Source organism: Ctenopharyngodon idella, chromosome 3 (genome assembly GCF_019924925.1).
Source record: "Ctenopharyngodon idella isolate HZGC_01 chromosome 3, HZGC01, whole genome shotgun sequence".
Taxonomy (NCBI): domain Eukaryota; kingdom Metazoa; phylum Chordata; class Actinopteri; order Cypriniformes; family Xenocyprididae; genus Ctenopharyngodon; species Ctenopharyngodon idella.
In genome coordinates, this window is record NC_067222.1 from 44,563,652 (window position 1) to 44,581,545 (window position 17,894).

Here is a 17,894-nt window from a genome sequence, read left to right on the forward strand (position 1 = left end):
ATACTATGACTATTAAAAAATAAATTCACTATAGATATATATGCGTGAGTTTTCTTGGACAGCACATTTATTTCCTAATGTATGCTTCCCTTTGACTTACTTTGCTCCTGTAGTAATTTGATAAAGACTCCTCATCCCGTACGCTAGATGGCGCACTAATAACGCCTTTTCCTCGAGGTGGATTATGGGTAACTTCCGCTGCGTGCTGCAGATTCTGCCATTTTGTTGTCCAGATCAGAGAGCAGGGGACGCGGTGTACGTTATTCTGTAAATGAATAATACGACTCTCTTATAGTGGATCAGAAATAGAGCCGAGGCACGATGCTTTCCGCAGCCCAGTTACTCGATGAGTTAATGGGTCGGGACCGGAACTTGGCTCCGGATGAGAAGCGCTGTAATGTTCGCTGGGACGACGAGACTGTAAGTGAGATGACGGATAAACAGCCGCGATTCATTTATTACACACCCTGAACTCTGTAGGTCACTAAACGACTTAATTTTAAGTTTTGTTTATACATAAACTAATCTGAGCAATGCTCGGTTTGTCTCGGTTGTTTGGATCAGTTAGCACGCGCTAGGCTCGTGCCTCATTGTTGAACACATGCGCGTGCACTGCGTCCCGCCTTCATCTAACTCGCATCTGTTTATCAGAAGTGTTTGCCGAGGCAAATCACTGTTATTAACGCGCAAAGGACGGCTAAGTATCAAACTTTTGCGTGTAACTACTAGTAAGCCGGAGTACTGACACAAATCTCACGATTCGTTTCGATTTCGATTCACAAGTTTGGGATTCGATTCAACTTCGATCGAGTTTGCATCGATTCAATTACAGTTGTCTGTTTTTCTCAAGGAAAAAAGTCTGTTAGTACTGTTAACTATTTAGGGAATTATCAGTTGATTATTTTTAACATTTAATATTAATGTACCAATGTAATGGACGAGTCTTGCTCACTCGCATAATATGTATGACAGTTATTGCTCCAACTGTAAAATCATATAAAACTGGATTGTTTCAACTGGTCATGACAGGCCCTTTGAAAAGTACACCTTAGCATACTTTTAAAACTACTTGAGTAATAAATATACTTTAAAAGTTCGAATTGAATGTAACTAAATGCAAACTTTGAATGTTATTTGTAATGAAGTTAAAATGTATTTGTTTAAATTTATATGAAATGCAATTAGTTAAACATAAGTGACATATTTAAATATATTTGTAAATGCACATAACGATGATATTGCAATTGGTACATTTGAAATATTAATTTTAAATGTAATATCAAAACATTACATTTAGAATCATTAAAATTAAAAATACAAGATTTACAAGATTTTAAATTAAAATCAAGTACCTAACATGTGCTTTAGTATGTTAGTCAACACATCAAAATAAGTGTACTTTAAAGCCTGAACATTTTCTAAACAGAATCATTTAAAATACACTTAAACTTTTAATTTCACATTATTCAAAGTACTTTCAATAGTGTACCGAAGTGTGCTACTTAAATGGCCTTTATTTCATTAATATTTCATGATCTTCAAGTCAAGTACAGTTGTTGTTTTTTTTGTTTTTTTTTTTAAATTATACTTAAGATTTGAAGTACACTGCAAGTTCACATTCCATACATTTAAGTGCAGTTCTTTTTCACAAGAGTAGTCACTCATACCGTTTAATTACTAAAACAATTTTACTGTAGTAACAGTCAGAGTATTTTGGTGGGAGTTATGGTGGTCTCAGCACCTACAGCTGAGCTCATGGCCTTATCTTGGTATTAATGCCACTTTTTTAATGTGACAAACCACAAAAATGTACAAAAAAAGAGGTCTTGGATTACCTGTGAGTGTTTAATATGAGAATTTTCTCTTTTCTGCAGGTCTGCAAATATTATCTGTGTGGCTTTTGCCCTGCTGAACTCTTCACAAACACGCGATCAGATTTGGGTAAGGACGACGACTTAAATGCATTCATCTTGTTTTATTCTTGCCTTCCACATCGTAATGAATCGTTTTATTTTCCAGGTCCTTGTGAAAAAATCCATGATGAAAACTTGAGGAAAATGTAAGTTAATACTCTGTGTGAATGCCATGAAAATCTCATGTCCAGATCCAGTTTTACCGCTAAATCATATGGGAGAAAAAAATGAGTTGTTGAAAAGAATTAAAAGCCTTTTTAGGATCCTCACTCATTTCCTCTTACTAAAATGCAACAATAATAATTTACTCTTATTCCATTATTCTTAGAGAGACCAGTCAGCATTAATTAAATTTAGCAGATATTTATATGGATTTGATATATTTTCACATTTTGGTATAAGAATTGTACTTAAAACTGTTGTGAATGTTTTAAAGCAAAAAAATCGTAATGGATTTTAAAAATCATATTTATTTTCTTTTAAGCATAATAGAATTTATTTCACACCAAAATTAATTATAATTTATATTATATTATAATTATAAATAAATTATATGTGATCTGGACACATTCTTGACAGGTTTCTTGAGGTAGTTCTTGACCCTTGTACAGTTTTGCATCTTCAGTCTTGTTTGGAAAGAGTGTTGTTTGAAGCCTGACTCCTGATGTCTCAGGTATGAGAAGAGCTCCCGCTTCATGAAGGAAGGGTATGAGCGGGACTTCCTGCGGTACCTGCAGAGTCTCCTGGCCGAGGTGGAGCGCAGGATTCGGAGGGGTCACGCGCGTCTCGCCCTGTCACAAGCCCAGCAGAACTCTGGGGTACGACCTTTCATAGCAACCACTGTCATTTTTGTGTCTTACACATTTTTTAGAACTGATTTATAGCCTGTGCTTTATTAGAGCTGTATGATTTCTGCGATGTGAAAAATGCAGACCGAATCAGAGAATCCAGTCATAAATATGCTTAAATGTGAAAAGCAAAAAAAGATTGCTTTTCGGGCGGAAACCTTGTATCTCCAAAATTCATCTGTTGGTCACCCTTTACGTCTGTTTGTGAGTTTTGTAAAGATTTACCCAATGAAAAGTATTTAAAAAAGCTTGTCACTGAACCTTGTAACTCCATTGGCTTCTCAAACTGTCAGTCAAACCACATAACTCCTCCCACCTCATGAATAAACTGCCACACACAGTTTGGACCGTCTCTGCTTGTGTGCAGTGCAAGGGTAAATAAAGAATAAAGCATTTTCATTACTCAAGAAACACAGTATATATAAATAAATATTTTTTTTATGTATTTGAGGGGCAGAGAAGAGTTTCTTAGTCTAGCATTTGTTGTCGAGTCATAGCCAGTACCGTCTTAAATAGCTTGTGCGTAGAACTTCATTTTTAATAACATGAACATGATTTTGGCCAAATGACAGAAAAACTGAGCACCCACATACAGTAAACTTAATAACCTTTAAGTTGATGAAAACGTAATGCGATGCACTCAGATTGTGGCTGTTCTAATGACGGACCAAACACGTGTCTGACATTCACTGGTCAAAATCTCCATTTGAGCGTGATTTTTTGATAATGTGACGCATGCAAGTGTCAGTATTTTCAGTGTCTGATGTCTCACTATATGAGGACATGAACTTAATCTCCAGAGTCACTATATGAGCATTTCGCCATTTCATTTGATTAAAGGTGCCATAGAATTGAAAATTGAATTTACCTTGGCATAGTTGAATAATAAGAGTTCTGTACATGGAAATGACGCGCCGTGAGCCTCAAACGCCATTGTTTCCTCCTCCATATGTAAATCTTGTGTGTTAAAAAACACGGAAAAAAGGGCGAATCCCAACATAACACCGACTGTGACGTAACAGCCAGGATCATTATTATTTACGCCCCCAAAATTTGCATATACCAGCCCATGTTCAAGGCAAGCCAGTATTAACATAGTGGTGCTGCACAACCGAATCATCAGACGTTCTGCAGGTATTGTGAAACAAGCAAGCAAGGACAATAGCGAAAATGGCAGATGGATCGATAATAACTGTTCATGATCCATGATATCATGATATATTTAGTGATATTTGTAAATTGTCTTTCTAAATGTTTTGTTAGCATGTTGCTAATGTACTGTTAAATGTAGTTAAAGTTACCATTGTTTCTTACTGTATTCACGGAGACCAGAGCCATTTCATTATTTTCATTTTTAACACGAAAACGCTTGCAGTCTGTATAATTCATAACCGCATCTTCATTCCTATTGAGTCTCTCCAACAGTGTGTAGCTTTAGCCCCATTAGCTGTGCAGCACACTATCAAACTCATTCAGAATCAAATTTTAATAAAAACATCCACATGATACATGCCATACTTACGTGATCTGATATGCTGCATCACGAAAGTTTGTAAAGATCCATTTTGAGAGTTATATTGTGAACTTAAGTATTGTTTATGCAATGTTTATTGGATTCGTGAGCTTGGGGGCGGGGAGTAAGAGCATTTAAAGGTGTTCACACCCCAAATCAGCGCATTTTTCCTCCCACCCAAAAATAGGCAGTTAAAACATTGTATAATAAAAAAATCTATCGGGTATTATTAGCTGAAACTTCAGACACATTCTGGGGACACCTTAGACTTATTACATCTTGTGAAATCGACATTTTAGGGCACCTTTAAAACAATCGCCAGATACACACAGAAACTCTAAGGACTTTACTGCAACCCGCCAAAATAAGTTTGGTTTAACTTGAAGAAATTATGATCAAAATGCCTTCATTTGGTTATCACCATTTTTTTATAATTAATTTGTATTAAATCATAAATCCAGCTAAATTTAAATAGAAAACACAATTTCTTTAATAAAACACTTCATATTTCATTTGTTGTTAAATCATTAAATAAGTTTTATGAATTCAATTGGTCATTAGGCATGCTTTTTGATTACAATTGAATGAAACCATTAAAACGGAATCCAAGAAAAATTACAACAAAAGCATGAAATTTTGGAAAAAATAAGCTAGATTTCATAGAGCCCTAAAATATGATTTTTGATAAACCTGAAATTGTTAATTGCACACGTTTCAGAAATTTGATTAATTAGAATTTCATGTAACTAATAATGTAACCAATAAAATACAATGCAGAAAATTTTAAATGAAAAAAACAAGTGTTTGGAGAAAGAATGAAACCGAATTTGGGGAAAAATAAATCTTAGGACACTTTATATGCAGCTTTTATATTACTCTAAAACCTAACTCAGTTCGAATTCTGATTTCTAGACACCGGGTCCATCTGGGAAGAACGAGGAGAAAGCGCAGGTCCTCACGGAGAAGATTGAAGAGCTTGTTGTTCAGGTACTTGTTCTCTAGAGTCATAAGTTGAGAAGTGATCGTGAATGTGTTGAAGAGGCTCTGAGATGTAACTGTGTGTTTGTGTTCAGATTGAGGAGTTGGGCTCAGAGGGCCGTGTCGAGGAGGCGCAGGGCATGATGAAGCTGGTGGAGCAGCTGAAGGAAGAGCGGGAGCAGCTTAGTTCCACTCCTTCAGTGAGTTACAGCTTTCTCTTTTTGTGTTTAATTGTAGAACATACACTTATATCATGAGCTTTCACTCAAGCGTGTTTTCTTTGTCAGACGATTGAGAGCTTTGCAGCTCAGGAGAAGCAGATGGAGGTGTGTGAAGTGTGTGGCGCTTTCCTCATAGTCGGTGACGCTCAGTCCAGAGTGGACGACCATCTAATGGGCAAGCAGCATATGGGATATGCCAAAATCAAATCCACGGTGGAGGAACTGAAGGTTAGTTGATGGTCAAACTTGTGAATTAGAGTCCGGTATGGATATTTTGGCCAATCCTATACTTTACAATGTAGTGCTGAACAAGAAAATATCAGCTAGGGCTTTGAGATCACACAAATTTTAGTTTGTTGTGATTTTTGGCTTTCAACAATTATGAAAACATGATCATTAAGATGAAATGATTACTGTTTATTTCCTTTACAGTGGTGCACTTTCGCGCCTCTTTTAAAAGCTGTAACTTAACATCCAAATCAGTCAAATCATGTATCGAGACAGTCATAAAATGTTATAATTTATACAGTACTCAAGTTCTGTTGTGCAGAACATTATGTGACAAAAGGAAAAAAATGTAATGCTTTTTTGTAAATTGTTGACTTATTTAAATTGTTTAACTTTTATAAATTTCCTAATTAATCGTCTTTTTTTTTTTTAATGCTAAATATTTATTTTAAACGTACACTATGTAACTTTTGGCTTTCTAGCAGTTAAAGAGCAGAACATTGTTTTGGTTGTACTTTGGCTCTGTGTGACTGTGCGGATGAATATGGTTCTTTCTCATTTCAAAAAAGAGATTTTCCTACTGCTCATAAAACATTTTCTACTAGGCTTAAGAGATATAACCAGTTTAGATAAAAAAGATCTCAAGCTGAGCTAGTCGTTCCTGTAGCTAAACCCATTAGTTTTTCTCAATCGCTTTGGCTCAATTCTCAAAACAGTAAGTTAGTTTCTTGTTCACATCAGATTTATTGATTTTAAGCAAATTGCATGTGTTTTGGCACGTGTGCAAAAGAGTAAGTAAAATTGTCTACAATACAAGTGTCTACAATTTGCACAATGACTAAATGGACATGGGTTGTTTCTCAGTGAAACTTTTAAACTCTTCACAACTTCTAAACTTTCTTTCATTGTGTGAGCCTCCACATGCAAAATGATCCATTCAATTATCAAAAGTTATATTACATGTGTATACCGTGTGCAGAATTATTAGGCAAGTTGATTTTCTGATATATATATATTTATATATATATAATTTTTTTTTCCAGGCACATTTTACCTTTTCCAAACCACATTATTCTTAATAACTACTATTAATTTTGTATTAAACCCTTTCACATGTGAGTTTAAAATATTCTAGCTGACCCCCCCCAGAGTGAGGTTTTTTTTTTTAAGGCCACTGTTATTTTAGAACGTTTGCCTTTATTGTTTCCATGCCAACGCATCATGCTTGTCACATAACACACCACAGCCACAATAACACTGTATGACAGATGTTTCACTATTTTGTTTTTCCTTTTTTATTTAAAATATTCACAAACTTGCTTACCATGTCATCAACTATCTGATATTCCGATTCTCAAATATGTGTGAGTGTTTTATCGTTTAAAAACCTTTATAAATGATCTTTATCTTGATCTATGACGCGAGATGGGCGCCGCCATCTTAGTTTGCGCCGCAGTTCAGAGTCCTGTCAGTCGGATTTACAGCAGGTGAATAAACATCGGCAAATTATATTTGAATGGATTGTTATTGCTGCTTCCACTCATGTCTGACATCAGTGTGTATTTTATAAACTGTAAATGTATTGTTTTACTGGTGTTTGTGTAATTAAATGTCTGAAACCTTTAAAAAAAAAAAAAAAAAAAAATTATGTGGCTGAAAACACTGCATAGTTGTGATATATGACAAGAGCTGAGCGTATCCGTCTCGCAGCCAAAGCGCGAAAGCACAGTTTGAATCTGGCAGTTATGTGACATCGCTGAACGTTCTTAATCCCATATGTGGGATTAACGTATGCCCAGGGGCACAAAAATAAAATTCCCATAGTGGAACCAAAACGCTTAAAAGTTTATCATTTATAAGTGATTTATAATTGTTCATGAAGACTGGAAATGAAAGATGCCTTATCAGGTGTGCATAATTAGGTATGTTTTCTGAAGAATTAAGGTGAAGAATTAAGTGTGAAACCATCAGAAACCCTTTAGTCTCCAGCACCATCATTTTCCAGAACTGCAACCTTCCTGGAGTTTTTCAGAAATAAATAATGCTTTACAATGAACTCTGTTAAAGAGCTACATATGGCAATTTATCTGTTCAATAAAATATCTTACTCAACTGAGTAATAACTTGATCTCTGCTTCGCTTTTACAACATTTCAAATCTCTCAGTCCTCGCCATTTCTGAAAAGCCAAGCCAATGTTGGTTCTTGTTTTATTACGAGCTCTGTGATGTTCTCTATTTGCCATCAGACGCCATATCAACCTTTCTCACTTGTTGTGACAACTAACCTAATCTGCTCCCACACCATACACGTGTCAAAGTAGCCAAAGCAACTTTTCTCTATTAACAGATATCACGATACATAGGTGAGTGATGTATGTACGCCGTTTCCTGCAAAAAAACTATCACGATTTAAAAAAAAAAAAAAAAAAAAAAGTGTAATGCATGTTTTTGGATGGACTGATCAAAAGTTGGCCATGTTTACAGTATGGTTTTCTGTTTGATTCCATAGGAAAAGCTGCGTCGGCGCTCGGAGGACCCAGAGAAGGATGATCGAGGGAAGAAGGAGAGGGAGGACCGGGAGCGTGAAAGGGAGGAACGTGAGAAAAAACGCAAAGAGGAGGAGGAGAAGGAGAAAGAACGAGAAAAGGAGAGAGAGAGAGAGCGTGAGAAGGAGAGGGAACGTGAGCGGGAGAGGGATCGGGACAGGGAACGGGAAAGGGACAGGCGCAGCAGGAGGAGTCACTCCAACAGTAGACACTCCAGCCGTGCGTCAGACCGCCGCAGGAGCCGCTCAAGAGACAGGAGGAGGTCCAGGAGTAAGGAACGCGACAGGAAGCGCAGCAGGTGCTCAACTCTCACCCCGCTCCTATATACACCAGCTGAGCTGTTCAAAATAGATTTGTTTGTTAAAACAAAGTAGTTATTTTAGTATTTATGTACTATTATAGTATTTCATATTTTGAAATATCTTTTATTTTCAATGTTTGTTTGCCATTTTTAAATTGACTTTTTTCCAAAGAAATTTATTTAGCTTTTTTTTATTGGTTTTATTTTTTAGTCATTTTAGTAAAATTAGTTTCACTAATTTTATAACTTATTTTATTTCAGTTAGTTGCCAAGGCAATACTTCTAATTTTCTAGTTTCTAGTTTCTTTTTTTTAAAACTTTAATATTATTTAAATTAATAATTATTTTTTTTATTAATATTATTTTAGCTTTAGTTCAGTTAACGAAAATTATTTTTATAGTTTAAGTTTTAATAGCAACAACACTGGTTGAACATTCTTTACTATATCTAGTGTTCACCTGTTGTGCCAGTTGAGATCTCCTTGATTAAAGTTGTGCTGATGGATACAGGAGCCGCGACCGAGAGAGGAGGCGCAGCCGGGAACGCTCAGACAGGAAGCGCCGCTCTCGGAGCAGGGAGAGGAGGAGGTCCCGCAGCTCCGAGCGCAAGAGCCACCGGCACCGCAGCAGAGACAGAGAAAAGGACAGAGGAGACAGAGACAAGGACAAATCCTCTAAGGACAAAGGTCTGGCATTTATTGTAAATTAGTTCCAGAAGACTGTTTTTTGTTTTGTTTTTTTGTTTTTTTTGCAAAGTTTTTGATCAGAGCATTGAGTTTTTGTTGGCTTTTAGATGGGACTTGGTGTTTTTGTTTTGTTTTCTTCTATCGTTTTTGTTTATTTGTTTTAGTTTTGTTTGTCGTATCACTTTATTACTTTTCTGTTTGCTTGTATCATTTTGTTTGTATAATTTTTTTTGTCCCACCTTCAAAAAGAGGATTTTTTTTTTTTTCCCTTAAATGGTTAATTCACCCAAAAATAAAGTCATTTACTTTTGATGATCTTTGTTTTTCAGACCATAAAAGGAAATATTTAAAATGTCACGCTTATCCATGTCCCAGTCTTACGGATATATAATATAATATAATATATCATGGCCACGAATTAAGAATTTCTCCCATTTTAGTAAATCAGGACCTTAATTTTTGATCATTTCCTCGTTTTAGTAAATTGTGGCCATGTTGAACTAATTGGTTCCCTTGTTTCAGTTAAATCAAAAGGAGGGAACGAATTATTTTATCGTGAACACAAAATGGAACGAAAACAAATTGCTGATTTATGGCCACAATATACTGTACGCGTCAAAGGGTTAATACAGGAAAAATGTGCAGACTTCCTTAAACATAGAGATGACAAATGAAACATTTCAAAACTTCTGATGCAATGATTCTTTGAAACTCTCAAAATCTAAAGCTGTTTCTCTTGAATATCACCCTGAGAGCCATGTATGTTTACTGAATGCGGTTGTGCCTCCTCTCACAGAGCACAAGGACTCCTCAGATGAGAAAAGGAGCAGCAGAAAGGGCTCGGTTGAGAAGTCAAATGAGCTCTCCAAGCCCGAGCCCATGGAGGCCGAGCCTCCCAAAGCGGAAGTGAACGGCACCGCCCAAGAGCTACATTCTGAAGGTGACACACAGTCCAATTAAAACTGATCTGATAGGACCTCAGATCAGCCCCAGGTAAGTGCACCGTCCTCCCCGCCCCGGGTCTCTCCCCCTCTCCCCTTCCCCCCTTTTTCTTTCAGTTCTGTCTGTGATTTTTCTTCCTGTTTTTTAATAGTGCATCGTAAGTATGCACTGAAGATGGGGACTAGGCTGATGAAACGGAAGAAAGTAGAAAGAAACAAACCCAGAGGGAAAGGCCAGTGTAGCCCTGAAAAACATGCTTGGAGGTACCTCGTTTTGTATCGGTCATACATCTGTCTCTTTAGACAAGTTCTCTTCCAAATTTACGTGTTTATTTTTTTTTCCTTTTCTTTTTTTAGTTTTTTCCTAACTCTGCCTTTACTACCTCAACATGTTTACTCTATGCTCGCAGTAAGATTAAACTAGTGGATAACTTTGTTTGCACATCTATTGCACATATAAAATGATTGTGTGCGCATATGTATGTACAGTACATGCATAAACACACAGCATTTTACCATCTGATGTCTAATAAGGTGTTCATAAGAGGTCCAGAAAGTTCATTGAACTGCAATGAATACTGATATATATATATATATATATATTCATTTTCTTTCTTTCTTTTTTTTTTTGTTGGAGTTACATGGATATGTTGCACTTTTAATACCGTCTGTTCTTAAAGTTGAGATCCGATAGCTTTGGGATGATGGAAGTGTAGGGTTAATGAATTATTGCAGCTGACTTCCACACCTCACACAGCGTTGGTGTTGTGAGCGACCCCCATGAAAAGCCCATTTAGAAATCAAGGATACTGTCAATCTGTGCAGGTACTCACCCAAGGTACTCCTTTCACTACCCACATCCATTTGAATGCTGTTGCCTGTGAACGTGTCTCAGAGCTTGATGTTTATTTACCCTATCTCTTTTTTCCCAGTTTTAATTGTCCTCAGTTTTGCTTTCTGTTGGTTTCAAGTGCCAATGGCTTACTCTACACCTAAACGGGTGGATGTAAAGTGTCAGGTTTACAGATGAGCCCAATTGATATCCCACAGTAACCTATCAAACCAGATCAAGCTCAAAACAGTTCTTTCTCCTTGTTTGTGTCGCTTATTTTCATTTTGCCTGTTTAGTAAGAAGTAATAGGTTTGAATTAGGGCTGGGCGATATAGCTAAACAAACGTATAGCTATTTGTCTTACTTGCTAGCTAGTTTACATTCAAAGTTGCACATTTAACCTGGAATATCGCATAAAACATTTGCGAATAAAGCAGTGTTTCCACTCCAAAGTGTTGAAGAAACAAAATCGTCACTTCCATTAAAATGGAAGAAACTGTGGCTCTTTTTTCCCTCCATAATAAATGACTTGAGCCTCAAAGCGCGCAGATGAAGCGCAATAAATGTGGTTGTTTTTTCTTGAGTTTGGATGATGGTGTTTGGGATCACAGTCGTGTTAGATGCTTCTGGGAGGAAATTAAACCCAATCATTTTGATGACAGACTTTAGCTCAGGCATTTCAGAACCACCAAACCAATATTTGAGATGCTGTGATGTGATTGGTCCGCTGGTTAGTCCAATTGTCCAATCACATCATCTGTTGAGGCAAAGTTTTTTTGTTGCACATTGATGAATGTATTTGGTAAATGTTTACGTCGTAGTTTGTTTGTTGTCTTATCGCATAAAAAAAAAAAAAAAATCCACCACAATTGAGCCACAAAAGTTTTTTTTTTTTTTTTAGTTTTTTTTTTTTTATTGTGCATTTTCAGTTTATGCGCATCTTTGCATTTTATTTAAAGTACTGTTTACTCTCAAATGCTTTAAAGGTTGGTTTAAACAGGAAGGGTTTTTTTTTTTTTGAGTAGTAGAGCAACTGTCATTTCAACCAATCCACCATTGTAACATGTTCAAAATTGGTACAAGATTAAAAAAATGTAAGTACGTGAATAGTGGAAATTGTAATAGAAAAATAAGTACAAAATAATTATAATTTTCATGTATTTAACATTACACAGAAATGTTGGTTATAAATGGGTAATATCAAAGACTATAGATATAGAAAGACAGTTCACTCCTATTAGTTATGAATGGGAGAAACTGCAACACACAATATGGCGGAATAAGTCCCGCCTTCTAAGTAAAGAGAAATCGTTGATTGATAAAGTCATTGCATCACTGCAGCTGCCGTTAGAAGCTCCGGTTCCTATAGAAACCTGAGATTCGCGCTTAGGACTGCATATGCGCATTTTGCTCATCTAACATGAAAAATAAGTTTTAATAAGTTAAAATAAGTTCAAGAAACAAAATTTAGTGGACAGTTCATGTCAGATTTTGTTGCTGATTTGAAGTGTTAAATTGAGTTCACTTTGGAAATATTTACCCATTTGTTATCAGTTTTGAATCGATTTATGGGAATCAGTTAAACTTTCCAAATCTTAGTGCATTTTTTCCACTGGCTTTTAAATTGGAAAACCTCATTCTAAAGCCTATACTTAGGGCGTCCGGCCCACCGTTTGTGTGCAGCCCAATTTTTATATTCTCGTGGACTGTACGCTCTCAATAATGGCCCTGTATATTTTCACAATGGTGATTAATTTTATACCTATTGGGAATATTGGCTATATCTCTCAGCCCTAGTGTGAATTAGCTTGTGTTTTAATGCAGGTGTGTCTTTTTGAAGTAAATTTTTACTTTTTCTCTCTCGTGTTTTGTTTAAATTCCCTACTTGTGTTGTCCTTAAGATAGCAGTGCATGCTTTCAGAGCAAGATCAGCCACCTAATGTCAAAGTCTGGCCGTTTAGACGAGGGGATATCAATTCTTTCAATATTTCATGGTTTTATTTGTGTGTTTACCTTAAATCATTTTACTTACAGCTGAGCAGTTACTATTGCTGCTGCTATTGAAAATATGCAGATTTAAACCAATGATAAGAGGGTAAAATAAAGAGAATATTACTAAAAGTGATCAAATTTATTGATCAAAAGACAATTTATCTAATAAAAAAAAAATGTGGTTTGATCATTTTTAAAAAGTTGTGTTAATGAAAGAATGGAGTTTTTTTTTTTTTTTTTTTTTTGTTTATTTCCAGAACTTGTGAAATGTACTTTGTGCTGGAAATGTGTTTGGTTTCACGCACTAATCGAGCTCTTTCTGACCATTTGTGTACATCAGGGGAAGTTTGAACAGCTGCAAGAGGAAGAACTGAAGACCTCCATCCTACAACTCAGCTCTGCTGCTTTAAAACAAGGTGAACCACAGAAGTAGTGGCCTATATGATAAAGATGTAAATGTAAAATGGTTCTGTAGCCCCTTTTCAGCATTTCCACAGGACCTTCCGTGTTCTTTTTTTTTTTGTTTGTTTGGTTTTTCTTTGGTCTTACTGCTATACGCTGGCATAGATGCACATGCAAGTCCACCATTATTTCTGTTAGTATGCATTCAGAATGAATAAAATACTTTGTGGCATGTTTGCTCTGTACAGTCCGCTCTCACTTTTACACATTGGAAATATTGAAGATCGGTTTAGTTCAGTATTTTGACTGGAAGCCTTAAAGGTCTCTACACTGCTTAATCTCTTATTTTCCCTCTGTATGCTAAATCCCAAATCTTTATACGATTTTAGTTTAGTGAAGTGTTTTCATTTTGTTCCCGTTTTAAAACCTGTATTTGTCATGAATAAAAATGAAGAAAAAAATGTGGACGTGTTTTTTTTTTTTTTTTTTTTTTCTCCCCTCTCCAAATGCCATGGGAGCATGTATCTGATGTAGTAAGTCCAGAATTGCATTTATACTGCAGAAACCTACAGAACGTCAACAGCAGATACATTCTTCATGTTTTTCAGTACTCTGAATGCATCTCAATGTATGTGAATTCAGGCTTACCTAAACAGGCAAGTCGGTTCACCCAATGGCCGCCTGAAGAGGAATGATCGAAATCACCAAAACTGAAGATGAAGTTTAAATACACACATGCAGACTCGTCACATTGAAACAGACCCTTGTTGAGTGAAATAGGCTGCTCATGTGATTGTCAAAATTCACATATAGCAAAGGAAGAGTGACGTGTAGCCAAATATGGTGCCCCATACTCAGAATTTGTTCTCTGCATTTCACACATCCAAGTACACTCCCAGAGCATTGGGCAGCCTTTTTTTGCTGCGGCGGGGGGTAGGGCACTTCAGTTGTGGGTAATGAGAGTGGACGAGAGCACTGTTCACACTCACTCCCTCACTTACATTGCCTGCAGGTACTGAGAGTCAAACCCACAACCTTTGGGTTACAAGTTTGACACTCTAACCATTAGGCATCTTTATTGGTGTTTGATAAACAACACCGCAAATATAAACACCTGACCATTTTGAAAGGATACACTTTGACCTCCCTTATTTGAGGTTTTATTTTTTTATTTATTTTTTATAAATTATACAGTACCTTTTTTTTCTCCAGTCCAGAATTTGCAGGTCTGTTTTTTTTTTTTTTGGTTTTTTTTTTTTGGTTTTTTTGTTTTTTGCATTCCTCATTTACAAACGTGAAAAAATGTGTCGTTTTGAAGAGCTCAGTGAATTCAAGTGTGGTACTGTGATAGGATGCCATCTTTGCAATAATTCAGTTTGTGAAATTTCATCCCTGCTGGATATTCCACAGTCAAATGTAGGTGGTATTATTGGAATTTGAAAGCATTTAGGAATAGCAGTAACTCAAATACAAAGTAGAAGACCATTTGAAGTCACAGAGTGAACTGGTCACTGAGGCATATAGTGTGTAAAAATCACCAATGCTCTGCTGATTCCATAGCTAGAGTTCTAAAATTCCACTGGCATTAACATCAGCACACAAATTGTGGTGTGAGCTTCATGGAATAGGTTTCTAATGCCGAGCAGCTGCATGCAAGCCTCACGTTACCAAGTACAATGCCAAGCATCGGATAGAGTGACTCAAGTCAAGAGTGTAAAGCACATGCCACTGGATTCTGGAGCATTGGAAACATGTTCTGTGGAGTGATGAATCGCGCTTCTCTGTTGGATGAGTCTGGGTTTGGCAGAAGCAAGCAGAACGTTACCTGCCTGGCTGCACTGTGCCAACTGTAAAGTTTGGTGGAGGAAGGATCACGGTATGGGGCTGTTTTCAGGGCTTGGGCTATAAGCCCCTTACTTCCAGTGAAGAGAACTCTTAATGCTTCAGCATACTAAATCGTTTTGGACAATGCTATTCTTCCAACTTTGTGGGAACGGTTTGGGGAAAGCCCTTTTCTATTCTAGTATGACTGTGCCACAAGGTCCATAAAGACATGGTTGGATGAGTTTTGATGTGGAAGAACTTTAATGGTCCACAAAGAGCCCTGACCTCAAACCCATCCAACACATTTGAGGCAAACTGGAAACCCCATATTAATGTTTATGTATTTAGAATGTGATGTCAACACAGTCCCTGTTGGTGTAATGGTCAAGTGTCCCAATATAGTCTACGTGTACACACAGCCAAAGCTTTAAAAGTGTGATATGTTGGGCAAATTACAACTCATTTTGTAAAAAGAACCTATAAGCTGTACATGTCATTTATAATAATTTAATTACACAAGCATTAGAACTTTTTAGATGTTGCACACCTTTGTCATGCATTACTTTTCTTAAGTGCTGTAAAAGGATGGGCCAGTCACAGTCGTTTGTGGTTACTTAGGGATTTACAAAAATAATTTTACTTAAAATAACTTATAAATTCCTTTCATTTGGTATTGAATTAATACCCCTAAATGAATAAATTATTTGAGTGTACAAATACCTCCAATAAGAAAAACTCCCAGGGATATTTGAATGCTGTTCAGTGGAGAAACGATTGCTTGTCTGAGATTCAAAGCACCTCTTGGAGGAGGAAACAGACTGTCTCAGAGGAGTTACAGCTACTGCCACTAGATGGAGGACACCTCAAATCTCATATGTAGAATTAAAACAGGGCGTGTTGAAGTTAAACGCAAAAATGCTTGTAGAATGAGCTAATATTATGAGAGGGCAGAGAGATGGTTTGCATATTTTACGTTGTTGAGTCCTTTCACACCCGGGCAAGGGAAATCCTCTCCCACCCTTCCCTTTTCCTTACACCTCACATCAGATCTTCCGCCTGTCCCTTCATATTCACATACAGTGAAGCTACTAATGGCATAAAGCATATCTGTTAATATATTTATATGAATGATATTTGACTATGTCAATCATTTAAGTGATGAGCCTACAAAATAGTTCTACTCTGTTTTATTTATGGCATTTTTTACAGTTTTTCTCTAGACTTTTCTACAGACCTCCATCACTCTTTTGTGCCCCCCTGGAGGTTTCCAGACTCCATTTTGAAAGCCCCTAAATAAGGTCTCTACTGTGGCGAAGTTTGTGCTCATGAATATGAATTCAAGTTGTATACTTATGGGCCAAGCCCAAAATGACTAAACACTAAGCTTTTAATTGTCTTACAAATTATTGGTCAGGAAATTTAAGCAAATGTACTCTCAGAAAAACATCAAAGACAGAATGAAGTTTTTGGGAGAATATAGGAAGTTGTGTGCGTGGAGTGATGAATCACAATGAATCACAAGTTCTGTGGTGTCTTCAAAAATCTGCTGAGAAATGAAATAATAAATCTCTGCCACAGTGAAACGGAAGAAAAAGGCAAAGACAACCAAGAAGTGGCTTGAACACAAGTCCATTAGGCTCATGTTTTGGCCTTGGTCAGCAGATTTGAACCCTATAGAATGAATATATGAATATTTGGTCTCACATTAAACTCAAACTAACTGGGAGACATTTTTCAACCACTCATGAACTGTTTGAAGACATAGACATTAAAAAGTTAGTTTACCCAAAAATGAAAATAATGTCATTTATTACTCACCCTCATGCTGTTCCACACCCGTAAGACCTTCGTTAATCTTCGGAATGCAAATTAAGAAATTTTTGTTGAAATCCGATGGCTCAGTGAGGCCTCCATAGCCAGCAATGACATTTCCTCTCTCAAGATCCATTAATGTACTAAAAACATATTTAAATCAGTTCATGTGAGTACAGTGGTTCAATATTAATATTATAAAGCGACGAGAATATTTTTTGTGCGCCGAAAAAACAAAATAATGACTTATAGTGATGGCCGATTTCAAAACACTGCTTCATGAAGCTTCGGAGCGTTATGAATCAGCGTGTCAAATCAGCGGTTCGGAGCGCCAAAGTCACGTGATTTCAGAAGTTTGGCGGTTTGACACGCGATCCGAATCAGTATTCAACACGCTGAGTCATATATATCTTATATATCATAAATATCTTAATTTGCGTTCCGAAGATTAACGAAGGTCTTACGGGTGTGGAACGGCATGAGGGTGAGTAAAAAATTACATTATTTTCATTTTTGGGTGAACTAACCCTTTAAGCTGACAACACTGACTCTTCCTGTAATCATCTCTCTGCAAGTTTACCCAAATGGCATAAAACATTTACAGAAAACAAAGGGGAAGGCTATTCTGTGCTAAGTTACTTGATCCACAATATTTGTACAATTCTTGCTAATTTCCTGAAAAGTGATTTGTGATTAAAATGGTTAAGACTATTGAAAGACAAGTAAATCAAAAATCTATCTATCTATCTAGACTCCAATCACATAACCTAATTAATATTCATGAGCTAAATCTACACCATAGTAGGATTCGACTTCCGGTTAGAGTTCCCAGACGCCCCCATGACGTCAGTATAGTA

At 36.6% G+C, this 17,894-nt stretch overlaps 1 protein-coding gene across 1 annotated transcript; it reads left to right on the forward strand.

The window, feature by feature from the left end:
- Positions 1 to 182: 182 nt before the first annotated feature.
- Positions 183 to 14,076, forward strand: luc7l3 (LUC7-like 3 pre-mRNA splicing factor). The gene is made up of 11 exons (XM_051885587.1): positions 183 to 420; positions 1,875 to 1,941; positions 2,020 to 2,059; positions 2,587 to 2,731; positions 5,187 to 5,261; positions 5,348 to 5,452; positions 5,540 to 5,701; positions 8,211 to 8,545; positions 9,059 to 9,234; positions 10,031 to 10,227; positions 13,340 to 14,076. The coding sequence occupies exons 1-10, from the start codon at positions 322 to 324 to the stop codon at positions 10,192 to 10,194; spliced, it is 1,368 nt and encodes a 455-aa protein (XP_051741547.1). The 5' UTR covers positions 183 to 321; the 3' UTR covers positions 10,195 to 10,227; positions 13,340 to 14,076.
- Positions 14,077 to 17,894: the final 3,818 nt, after the last annotated feature.